At 41.2% G+C, this 13,091-nt stretch overlaps 1 protein-coding gene across 4 annotated transcripts in view; it reads right to left on the bottom strand.

Annotated features, from left to right (window-relative positions):
• Window positions 1–3,262: 3,262 nt before the first annotated feature.
• PUM3 (pumilio RNA binding family member 3) overlaps window positions 3,263–13,091 on the bottom strand; it is a 42,991-nt gene continuing 33,162 nt past the window's right edge. For all 4 annotated transcript variants that reach the window (XM_070480413.1, XM_070480415.1, XM_070480414.1 and 1 more), the window contains 5 exons: window positions 11,612–11,754; window positions 10,786–11,008; window positions 8,805–8,892; window positions 6,422–6,512; window positions 3,263–3,570 (listed from right to left, as the gene is read on the bottom strand). In XM_070480413.1, the coding sequence (XP_070336514.1) occupies window positions 3,438–3,570; window positions 6,422–6,512; window positions 8,805–8,892; window positions 10,786–11,008; window positions 11,612–11,754 (678 nt within the window). In that variant the 3' untranslated portion in view covers window positions 3,263–3,437. The remainder of the gene's footprint in view (window positions 3,571–6,421; window positions 6,513–8,804; window positions 8,893–10,785; window positions 11,009–11,611; window positions 11,755–13,091) is intronic.

Raw genomic sequence — 13,091 nt, forward strand, 5'->3', positions numbered from 1 at the left:
CCACACACATATATATAAAGGAAAGCCAAAGATCTCTCCCAGAAGCTCTCAAATGTGAGAGACCAAAATAAAAAGTGCAGACACCAGAAAAAAGACAAAGCAAAGTAAAACAAAATGAACATAAAAGACAACGGAAGGGCTGAAAGAAAAAGTGGAGGAAATATTTCACCCAGAAGGCAAATCAAAAGGCCAAAGAATTGAAAGAAAAAAATTGCAGATCAAATCAGCATTCAAAATCTGCAAAATAGGAGCTTCAAAGACAAATAATAGAGAAAACAGGGTTGGAGGAAGTAGGCATTAGGGAGATAATACAAACACAGCCCCTGGATGGGAGAGCTTGCCTTCTCCAATGAAAATCCTAAACAAGCACCCAGTATGAAGAATGAAGAGCAGGTAACACACAATAGATAGCAATGCCAAGATCCTGAAATGCGAGGAGGCTGGCGATACAGTCCTGAAACCTTTCAGAGAAAACCCTCTCATCCCTCCAAAAAAAGGCCACACAAAAGACTGAGAATAAGAATGGTACTGAACTTCCAGTCACTCTGCAAGCTGAAGGAAATACTGACCCATGTCTTCAAAATTCCACACAAAATTAATTTCAAACTAGAATTCTACAGCCAGCTAAAATAGGTGCTCAGATGCAAAAAGGTAGAATAAAGACATTCAGACTTTAAATTTTGACCACATATGCATTCTTTCTCAGGAAGCTACTAGAGACTGTGCCCCATTCAAAAGAGGATGTTAAGCAAGAAGATGAAACGCATGGGATCCTGGAAATGGGCTTTCCGTAAGAGACATGAACGGAAGGCCCAGGATGAAAGCCAGCTGGCTCCAGGAGAGGTGTCTGCCAGTTGACTTGATGTACTAGACAGGGTGGAAATTACTATTCAGTGACAGATAAGCACACTTTGGGCTGCAAATTTCCAAAGATGCAACTCGAAATGGCCTAAGTGATAAATAAAAGTTAACTCTCTCACGCAGCAGGAAGTTCAGTAGTAGGGCAGTTGATTATTCAGCAGTTCAACATCAAAGTTTCAGATTCTTCAACCTTCTGCTCCAGCATGCCCGGTGTGCTTTCTGCATATACTGAAGTCAGTCAGCGGGAAGGCGACGCTGTTCCTTGTGGGTCTGAGACCAAAGGAAACTGTCCCAGGAATATATTGCTCCTCTGAGAAGCATATTGGTCAAGGCCCTCCTTAAACCCATCACTGACTTAAGGGAAGGGCCCCTGGGATTAGTTTGCAAAAGAACACTGATGTGAACTAATCAAGGAGATGTGTGTAATGGCTTCCTGGAGTAAGGGTTGAAGCTGTTAAAATCTCAGCACATTTCTGACCCACCTGAAGCACATGAGGTGGGACATATCAGAGCCATGGGGAAAAGGGTAGACACCCCAATGACATGGGAGCCTTGCCAGGCTGAAAAAAATAGAGGAAAAGGGGGCCTGCTGGAGAAGAGTTTAAACAATTCCGATAGACAGTTTGAGAAAAATAATAGGAACGCAGGAAAGAAAGTAAATAAAAATAAACGAGGCAATTTATTAACCCCAGGAAAAAGAAATTACTATAGGAAACGTCATGACAGTTCATTACTTCCTTCTGTATTTAAGAACTGACGTCAGCATAATCATATTAACTGAACACCAATTTTTCAAGAATGATGTAATTCTATTGGGAAAATTGAAAGAAAAGAAGTAGGGGAACAGTGGTGGTGAAAGGTCTCACTCTGTATTTTGCCCTAACAGGAAGTTAAAAGAAAATGTTTAAAACATATATATATATTTTAAAACCTCAAAAATTTTGTTTGAACACCTAGCAGAGCTAAAAAAGAACTGAAAATTGCTTCTGGGGAGGACAAGTCCAAGAGTGAAAAGGAGTAGGGCAGACAAAGGGTTTCTGTTTTTGATATATGCTTCCTAATACTCTTAACTTTCAAAACTGCGGATGTTATTTTATTTTAGTCTTATAGATGGAACAAATAGCAGAGTTTTGTCCCCCTCTCTTTCTAAATGGGCCCATTATATGGAAAACAAACTCACATACACAGGTCAAACAAAAGCAAGCTTCTTCCCCATTATATCTCATCACTCCAGCCCCAGACCCAGCAGTTCCACATCTCCACCCTTAGGCCCAGTTGGGAGTGGGGATGGGGGCGTAGGTAGGTAGACAATCTACACAAAAGAGAACCACCGGCATAGGCTCTTTTCAAGGCACCTGCCAGAAAGGGCAGCAGGTGACATCTCCTGTGTTGGAAGTAGTCCTGGGACCCGGCAGTCTGGCAGGAAAGGCTCAGCTGCTCTCAGGTGTAACCCTGGTGCAGAATGAAGTGGGTGCGCTGTTACAGCAGACTACTGAGAGAAAGCACTGAAGCTGGTTTCAAAAGCAGTCAGTATTCCCAGGCAGGGCTGCGTGAGCCTGACTACGAACCCTTCCAAGGTCTACCAATCCTTCCACGTTTGCTTCCTTGGGAGTCAAGTGTAGTTTTAAAATTCAAACAGCCAACTTGTACCAAATTCAAACTGCTGCATTATTAACAAATCTGCATAACCTTCCTTCTAACTCAAACTCTGGAGGCCTCAACTACTTTAGGGAAAAGTTCCAAAAGAAAGAGCCTCATTACAAAGAGCTGGAAGGCCCAGTTTCAAAGACAGGAAGATTTTCCCTGTGACGCTGATATTCACACTGCTACCCTGCGTGATCCTTTAATTCACCCAGCACATTTTCCCCTACAAATCTTAATTTACTGCAGTTGCTTGTTTCCAACAAAATCTAACACAGTGTCCAATCTATCAGGCAGCTGGGAATGCAGCTGCCCTAGATGTAGAGAGGCCCCATCCCTGTGCCCCTTGGGCCCCAATGGTTCCTGAAGCACTGCCCCCACCAAGGACTCTCCGTGGCTCTCATCCATCACATCCTCGCGAAGATCCCCTGGAGGAAATGACAACCCACTCCAGCATTCTCACCAGAAGAATCCCAGGGACAGAGGAACCCGGTGGGCTACGGTTCATGCGGTGGGGTCACAAAAAGTCAGATGCGGTACAACTGAGCGACTGCGCACTCACACACGGCCTCATCTGAAGCTCTGATTCCTCCTCCTCCAAGAAGTCCTCTCGGGCTCCTGTTCACTGAAGGTGTCTTTCCCCCTGAATCAATGCACACAACTACCTTACATGAATTTGTTTGGTCCTTGTGTATGACTGTCAATCCTTTTCCATTGTGACTTTGCTTACTATTCAACATGATAAAAGAGAAGGCTGAGATTGTTTTTTTAAAAAGGCCATTTTTAGAAACAATTTTATAAATAGATTCTTATACAAAGAAGAAACACATATACAGAGCACCCAAATTACCAGTAAGATGGACCCTAGCCCTTCTTTCCTGCACTGGAAAACAGAACAAGAAAAATGATTCCAACTTGTTCTTAACTGTTTCCACCTAGGCAGTCAGTTTTTCAAGTAGCATTTCTATTCCTTTGCTGGTGTTTTTGCTTTTTTCCAAGGCAGGAATCAGGCTTTTCAGTCCAGCTTTGACTTTATTTGCAACTTCTTGATCAGAACTCTGGAGAAGGCTGAAGAGAGAAGACAGAAATCAACAACAACAACAAAAATGTATTTCATAAAGCCTCCTAGATTGGTCTGCAAATAGTACCTTCACACACAGTGTCAAAAATTCACTGACATGTGAGAGAAGTCTTATATCTATATATATGTTTTTTTCATTCATCAGACAAATGATGAGGGCTAGGAGTCTATATATTCTAAAACCACATAGCTTGTCCTACTTTCACTTTGTCTTAGGATGGAACACTGCATTAAGATTGTTTATTACATTTCTTTTATCTTGCCTTCTCCACCTAGATAAGCTCAAGAAGAGCAAAGACCCTGTGCTTTATCTATCCCATGGCACTGTGGTGCAGAGCAGACAGTCGAGCAATGCTTGCTGAGAGGCTGAGTTCACATCTGCAGGCAGGTGTGCATGGAGGGAGGTGGGCCGCGCAAGAGGGAAGCAGATAATGAATGGCCTTCTCGCTGCACTCTGTTGCTAAAACACTGAATGAAGGGGTGAAGAGTACCTTAGACCTTACCTGTACAGATCTGAAAAATACCTCTGACACTCTAGTAACTATACAACCAAAAGTGTGCATTAAAATTCTCAAAGGCTGCAATCTCCTGGCCTCTAGAATAGAATCAACAAAATAATCCACCTTCTACCTCACAGGGTTGTGTTTTGAGGCTCACATGATCTTGTACCTAAAGCACCTAGCCAGAGCCTGACACATAGTTAAGTACTCGATCGATGTGAGTCACTGAATAAGATAAGGTCAGCTCTGCTCTCTGAGACCTTGCTGGGGCACTCTAGCCCAGGTGAGCGGAGCCCTGCAGGCTGGCAACAAGTAGGCCCCTTCCTCTAGATAGGGGCCAGGTCACAGGCACTCTGTCGCCAAACACCAGGGCTGAATTTTTTATTCTCCCCTGACTTCCTCATGACCACATTTACTGACCACTGAAATACATCCTAGAAAGTAATCACTTGGCACTTCTGAAAGACCCCGGCTGCAATATTTCCAGAATGTCCATAGAGAGGAGGGGAAATGAGCAGCCCCCAACAACATTCCAATGCTTGTGGGAGACGAGCAACGAGTACTGCCTGCCACCTGCAAAGCTGAAAGGTGCCCTCCTAGCAGACTTGTGACTCACTCGGTGTTTTTATTTTACATACCTTGGCTAAACACACAGTCACATTGTGCACAGCACTAATACAAGTTAATATTTATTGAACATACGCATTAGACCTAATGCTAAGCATCATGTATGCGTTATCTCATTTAGTTTTCCTAACAACCTAGGATTATTATTAATCTCATTTTACATCCAAGAAAATTAAGGCTCAGAAAAGTCAAATAATTTGTGCAAGGCCACACAGTGAGCCGGGAATGGAACCCATGCATTTAAATGCTAGAGAATAATGCTTCCCTGAGTTATTTTTCAGACTGCACACAAGGCTGATTTTTTTTACCCAGAATGAGGCTTTTCCACTTACTCCTAAAAAGATACAGCAAAGCAAACAAACCAAAAACAAAAACACATATATGTACTGCATGAGTTTAAAGAAAAATATAAACAAGCAAAGAATCTTGCCAAACAAGTCAAGCACATGACAATAATCTATAACCAAATAAAAAATAATTATAATAATCAATTATTAACTTATCTACAGCTTTACTTCTCTTAGAACCTCAGATATTTCATGTTTTAGTTTTAAGGAGTACTCATAATAAACCTATATAATATCCTTCTCATGTTTGAAATCCACCCAAGGGGAGTTCTGATTGATGATTAATCTTAAAAAATTAATTTTATGGCACTGCCAGAATTTTCAGTTAATTGTGTGTAATGAAAGAATATGTCAGTAGGTGTTAACACTGCAAACGCCTAGTAAAGAAATCCATGTCAAAAAAGTTCATGTTTCAACTAATGGACTCCAGCTGCTCAACATCAACTGGAAAATGAGTTAATTTTAATGAGGAATAAACCAGTGATCAATATCACCTGTGCATCTAGAGATACTAATAAACCAAAAAAAAATGAATGCCCATTTGGAATGTATATATTTGTGAGTACATGTGTACCAAATCAAAACATAAACTGAAGAAATACATATGATGTATAAACAATACAAATTAAATTGCAGAGGATCTTGCATGTGAAATACTATGGGAAATTCAAACTGAAACTGGTAACTGTTTTTTCCAAAGCTTGATGACACAGAAAGGGGCAAAAATCAACAGTGATTGCTTTAAAACAACACAGAATCTATTTTAAAAGGAATATCCTTATTAGAAGGGTTTTATCTGGGAACAGAATACATGGCAATGTCAATGCCCTGTAAATTATAAACTCAACCTATGTCCAGGCAAAAAATATACAAGTTACCCATATGTCTCAATTCACAAATCATTAATTTTCTATCATTTTAATTAGAAACAAAGATAAATAGGTAGACTGTAATAGCTAATGCTTCTTGAATCCTTTCAGAATAGTTGAAAACAAAGAATTATATGTAAAGTCAGTTGTGATTTTTAAAAAAAAACCTTCATCAGAGCCCAGAGGAACAAAACTAGTTCATTAAAAAAGCATACAATTACACTGTGGTCAAAACCAAAAATATGGTGAAACAATCAAATAATGCCTTGTAAATGCCATAATTTTATGATCCTTGATATCCAAAAGAGGGCATATGGAAAAAGTGATATTTACTCTCTAATATTTGGCAAATTAAGACCAAGGGTGACTGAGAGGAATGCTGGGCTACTGAAAACAGACATTCCAACCGAGAAATAAATGTGAAAGAACCATGTTTTGCACCAATAGGCATTAAGGATAAGAAGCCTCAGCAGGAAAGACACACACTCTACATACCTAGACAGAATAATGGCTCCTCGATTGACACTAGCCCAGGACTTCAGGTTCTTCACACCAACATGTTCTATGAGTGTTTTTGCAAAACAACCTGTAAAATAAACTGAAACTTCATGAACGTCATATACCAGTATTTAAACTCCCAATCACTTCCTCTCTACTACACTTAGAGTGGGAAACATGTTTTAATAAGAAAGCTAATAGAGTTCTCACCCAATATCACTTAACACGAAAAATTCCAGCTCAGCTTGACATAACACATTTTTAATATAGCCATTTCTTTCAACCCTGACCCAAATCTCCAGCTATGTTTAGCAGTAATTACTCAAGAGAAACAATGAATTTTTATAAAATGCTCACTTGGTCAGGTTTGCATTTCTTTGTACTATTTAATGATTTAACCCTAATCTGAAAGTTATTTAGGAAGTAAAGGTGTAATAGCAGTGTTTGGTTAAAATCAAGTTATTCCTCAAGGAAAATGCTCACTCCGAAGGTGCCATGAACACGATTATGTTTTCTCTTTACAACACTAAACCTTTGTTCTTCCATCAAAAATACCATTCATCATTTGTTACTGCAGTACATCTGATTCCCAAGGTTTTAAGAGTGTATTATCGTATTCACTGGGTCATCTAAGCATGACTAACTCTAGGACAAAGAAGAAACTCTGAATACCAGGATCTGGTACAGATGGAAGTAGAGACAACCTATTTTAAAGGCAGCTCTCTTGGGTAGGTCCTACGTATAATTCATTCAAAGATATCCAATAGTGAGGAACCTTTAAAAACCAAGGGGTCTATGGCTATTTCACTCTTTGTGGCTCATGCTCAAGAGGGTCTGAAACCAGCTGGTGAGGCAGATGACATTTTCCAAAGGTGGCCACAGCAATATCTCCTTTCCTGCGTATGCTTCTAGAATAGTGCCACTTCCCCATCTAGAGGTGGAACTGGTATCTTCTTGTGAACTGGGTGGGCCTTTGTGACTGACTTCAAAGTATGGTACAAGTGACCTTGAATCACTTCTGAGGCTAAATTATGAAGTACCATGTACCTACTTCATTGTCCTGAAACTGGACCACTATGTTGTAAGGAAACTCAGCACGCTAGAGAGAGGGACTGAGACTGCTGGACTTAGCCACTGCCAGTCATGGTTTAAGTGGATACTCCAACCCCAAGTCAAGCAGCCTTGGATGACTCGGGGTAGAGCTTCTGAGCTCCACCAAACACCAACCAAATGACTGCTGTTCTGAAAACTACTAGGTTTTGAGGCAACTTGTTATACATCAACAGATAACCAAGACTGCTAGCCACGCATTTGGTACTACACGAAAATGATGAATACTTCGAGTCCAAGTAGATGTGTTTTAGGGTTGCCAGTGCAATTGAAATAAGGAGAAAAGTCACTAGAAAATTCTTCACATTTTAAAAGTAAGCAAGAAAACTTTTTCTGACATAAACTCAGCTCAACTATGTATCAACTTTTTAATAATGAAGATGATGATTCAATATATTATTTTTTCTTCAAAGTTTATTACAAGATTTTTTTTTATTAAAAAAAAAAGTTACAGTGAGAAATAGGGCCAAGTTTATCTTCTTAAAGACACAGTGAGAAGTGACAGCTCTACTGCCTCAGTGATTGCCGCGCTAGCCATCAGCACTGCAACTTGCCTCAAGACATAAATTCATGATCTGTCACTTCTTCCAGACACAGTAATAGAAAGCCCAAACTGTTTTAACTCAGCGGGAGGAAATCTCTTTAGTGGCTAAAATAGAGTTTGAATCGAGTTTGAATTCAGAAAGAGAAGGTCTGGTCAAAGAGACAGGACTGACAGGGGAAGGACATGCAACTTCTCACTTAGATAAAAGATGCTGTCCTCCTGGGGGGCTGAGTTTCTACAGAGCAGCTCTAAGGTTTATGAAAAACTGTGAAGTGCTCTTTGGTCACATGTATTCCAAGGCCAAATTGGCATCAGGTCAAAATTCTCTGATAAGGATAATTTTCTTCTAGTTATCCTTTCCTCAAAACTAGAGATAAATATGTTTTTCAACTTGAGTGATGATACTCACAAATGGGCCCTCCTACTCAGCTCTCACCATCCTCAAAGAACCAAATGGCATTTTAAAGCACTGGACAAGCCTGTTTTGAGGTCTGAAGTAGTAGAAGAGGGAAGGAGGGTGGGAAAGGGAAAGAAAATGGAAGGATTCAAGGAGACAAATCTCCAGGGGAAAAAGCAGTAACCACTAAATCATTTCTTACAGACATCATGTCTGAACACTCAACAAGCTTTCATCTGAGCTGAAATGACCAGCATAAAGTTCAAGGATGCCAAACATTACTGAAATTTCACATATAATACCAGAAGAGGTCAAGTTGCACAGCCTACCTTCTCTTCCACGTTCTTTCATCTTTTTATCTTGCTCAATTAACCACTTCAGAACCAAATGTCCAGCAGGATGTTCTGCTATGTGAAGCTGTGAGAGGTCAAAAACACATTAATTAAGAAGCTGCCTTCATCCACCTGATATCACCACATATGAATAAGGTCTCAGGTGAGCTGAAAGTTCCACAAGGCTTAAGAGGTCTTTATTGAGATGACTACTACTCCTGGAGAGAAAAGACCTATTCCAACCCCAACCGAAATGAAGACAGTTATTCAAGATAACACAGCCACCAACACAGCTCACACTTAGCTTCACAAGCTCCAGACTGAAGAGCTCTACCACTAGGCTCATCTTAAGATCACACAAACCACTTTTCAGATCATCATATGCAGTTCTGAGGAGCAACACAGTAGAAACACTGAAACCTGATGTTGAACGATGTCTAAGTACAGGTGCCCGAGGAGCACTGCCTGGAGAGCAGGATAAGAAACCATCCTTCAGCTTAACCTCCCTCCTTTTCAAGGGCCATATGAACTGTTTGCATAGAGATCGACCTCTCCGTGTCCAGTGTGAGAGACAAGCTCTATCTCCCTACAGAGGAACTTTCAAGACACATGCATCATCCCAATTTGTTAACAGGATCTGTTCCACGATGGCAGGAGCCAGGGCATCTCTAAGACCCCCGGCCCATTTCTTCCCCCATCTCTTGTGTCAGACAACAGCCAGCTCCCCAAACATGTCTTTCCATCAGGAGCTCACAACCCTGCACGGGATGAGGCCCCAGCAGAATTTGGCTTCTGCCTTCCCCTTCCCTCTGCTCACTGATTTCCAGCCCCCTATGCCTGCTGTTCTCAAACACGCCGAGCTCTTTACTTCATCCAGGAGGCCGCACATGGCTCTTCTCTCTGCCTAGAATATTCTTCCTTTACTCATCTACCCATCTTCTGGGTCTCACTGCCCTGGGAAGTCCTCTGAGGACAAGCTGGTTCCTGTTTGTATATAATCCTGTAGAACCTAAAGTTTTCCTTCAAACCGCTTATCTCTATTCTACAATAAATAATTGTTTGTGTACACATATTTATTTAACTATGTTTCCCCAAATGGCATTCTCTGTTTTAGGTGGGGGTAGGGGGAATGTGGACCACTGCCTAGCACATAACTGGTGCATGAACCGATAAACTTGAGATACAAGACAGAATGATACAAGGCCCAAATAATGTAAGCAAGAGCAATCAGAAAGAGCGAAGAGGATTTTCCTGATGGTCCAGTGGTTAAAAGTCCGTCTGTCTATGCATGGGACATGGGTCAAACTCCTGGTCTGGGAACTAAGATACCATGAGCCAATGGGGCAACAAAGCTTGTGCACCCTAACTACTGAAACCCACTCACCTACAGCCTGTGCTCCGCAACAGGAAAGCCTATGCACTGCAACTAGAGAGTAGCTCCTGCTCGCTCCAACTGGAGAAAGCCTGCACACAGCAACAAAGAGCAACGCAGCCAAAAATAAGTAATAGTTCAAAAAAAAAAAAGAAAAGGAAAGAGCATAGTGTTTCTGCTTGAGAGGGAATTAAGACTTCATGGAGAAGGATTCTGAGGACTCCGAAGGATGAATAAGGCAGTTTCTGCAGGAAGAGTGCAGGAAAATGGAAGTATGGGCACCACTTGCGACTGAGAAAAGAAGTACATAGAAATGAGGAAGTACAAAAGTCCACAGCAAATTCTAAACCGAATTAAGAACACAGAGAATGCTGGAAAGGCAGCCTGGGTCAGTCATGGACAACATTAACAGGAGTCTGTTTTTACTCTGCAGATAATGTAGAGTCATCAAAAGACTGAGTATTAAAGTGAGTGTTAACAGCATTAACGTACTGTAGATAGGAGGTGGGTGAACGATCATTAAAAGGCTCTTTCTAGCAGTGTTCCCAGAGATGGGAGTTTCTGGGGCCAAAGCGGCTTTCCCGCCATCTCACGGCGGCATCTCACCTCTCCGTCCTTGCCACCGGGATGTAGCTCTGCCGCTGCCAAGCTGGCGATGGCATCCATGGCGGGCTGCATGTCTCCCGTGGCAGTGCCCAGGATGTCAGCCACCAGCACGCACGCAGACTTATCCAGGACCACCTCCTGGGCGTGTCCCTGCAGGTAGCTTACCAAAGCTGGAGAAATGGACTCTAAGAGCTCTCGTCTGCGGATTTCTGTGTCTTTCTTACTGTGGGAACATGATGAATGAAGAATCAAGGGAAGATGAATAGCAGAGCTAATGCTTTCTTCACACAGAAACCTCTAAGGCTTTTAAGAGCTAATGTCCTGCTCTGCTATAACTGTCTGATTTCTGCTATGCATATGGATAAGCAATTGGAGGGTAGGATAGTTTTCATTTTTGGGTCCCCAGGATCCAAATAGTGCCTGGCACAGAATGGACACTCAGTAAGTGAAGCTCGCCTTGTGTAACACACACACACACACACACACAAAAACCCCAAACCAAATAAAGACAACAACAAAATACCTCACAAGACAACACATGTCTAGATTACTGTACGGATTCTGCTCTCTAGAGGACTTGATTAACTGGTTGCTTTAAACATAAAGCAAAATCATAAAAAACCACACACCCAGACACCTACTATGTGCTGGGTCTCAGAGGCAGGATACTTTCATTTCCTTTTCAGGATAAAAACTTTTAAGAATCTGCCACAACTACAGGCTTAAAAATGGAATTCACCTTTGGAGTCTGAGGGAGGAAGCATGAGAGGTGGACATGTGTGTCACTCAAAATGAATGAACAACCAGCGCGGGCTTAAGCCCTTACCTGTGTGCATTACCATCTCCCTTCTGCAGAACTTCAATGATCTCTCGCACCGTGTGAGCAGGATCTCTGGGGCTTAGTAAATACAACAGGACCTTCCTTCCATATTTGTCGTTTACTATGTTCGGCAAGGAATTGATAATTTCCTGTAAAATTACAGAAGCAGAAAGTGAAACTATACACTTAAACTATGCTTAGAATCTGAGTGGAAAAGAAGGATACATAACTTTCCTCCAACATAATGAAAAATGTACAGCTAGTTCTGAAATCGTCTCATTAAAGCTAAAGAAATTTCTTACACATGGAACACAGAACTGCTTCTCTATTGGGACTAGTATTACTGAACAATCCATTTATAGCTGACTGACCAAGCCCAAGGACTTAAGGAGCTAACTCATTCATCGTAACCAATATTTCTTAGGCGGCTATTACTTGGGACATTGCTTGCTGGGGCCACTGAGCAGATACAGTTAATTTGCAGCTGCACTTAAATGCAGCATCAGCATTGATCGGGACCATTCTTCCTAGAATTTCCCCACTGAGATGTATGTGAACAGAGATAAAGAAACTCTGTTAAATAGAACAAGTGGATAAAGGCTTTTAAAGTTAGGTTACTTATTCATAGCAAATGAAGTATTGCATGGAAAACAAAAAGAGGGGGGAAGGGGAAAAACTGCAGAAAGACTCTATGGAGCAGTTACACATAATTGCTTTCTATGACATTTCCCATCAAGTTACCAAGAACAGTAACCTCCTTTTCTAGTTGTTTGAGTTTAAGGAACAAAGGCAATGTCATCCCCACCCCAAATGAGCTCCCGTATAGATTTGGTGATGTTTACTAAGACAGAGAAATCACTGTGTAAAAATTCCTTTATTCTAAATATGCAACAGAAAAATCATTAGCCTTCCCCTAACATTCCTATTTCTTATAAAACAAACCTAATAATTATATTCAAAGCCACGTGCATCTGAACACCAGAGATTCTTCAGAACTGGTTGGGGTCACAGAAATATTCCAGCCCAACCACCCATGTTTACAGAAATGAGGAACCTCAAAAGGGAGGAGATGACCCACAGGACGACAATGAGGTGTCAGTAAAAGGGCTCTGACTAGTCTTGGTCCCCTGACTTTCCAACTCTAGTCTCTCTCAAAGAGAACATGTACCCCCCTCATCAGGAAAGCAATTCTCCAGGAGATGTTATACTCAGATCTGCTATTCTCTTAAGTGCCTATCAGTTAGAATGAGATTAGTAATTTTATTGGGGGGGGGGGGGGGAGCTGGAAAATAGGTACAATAGATATCACTACCTCAAAATAAATACAAATTTAAACCACTCAGAAAAAATGAACTTAAAATTTCAGTAAAAAATTGGAAGACAGAAAAAAAATGTAAGTTTATCATGGGGATGGGAGCTTTTCTCCAATTTCAAGGTAAACTTGCCTCAAAGTAGACTCGATATATGGATTTCTGATAAAGAAGCA

Source organism: Odocoileus virginianus, chromosome 18 (assembly GCF_023699985.2).
Source record: "Odocoileus virginianus isolate 20LAN1187 ecotype Illinois chromosome 18, Ovbor_1.2, whole genome shotgun sequence".
NCBI classification, from domain to species: Eukaryota; Metazoa; Chordata; class Mammalia; order Artiodactyla; family Cervidae; genus Odocoileus; species Odocoileus virginianus.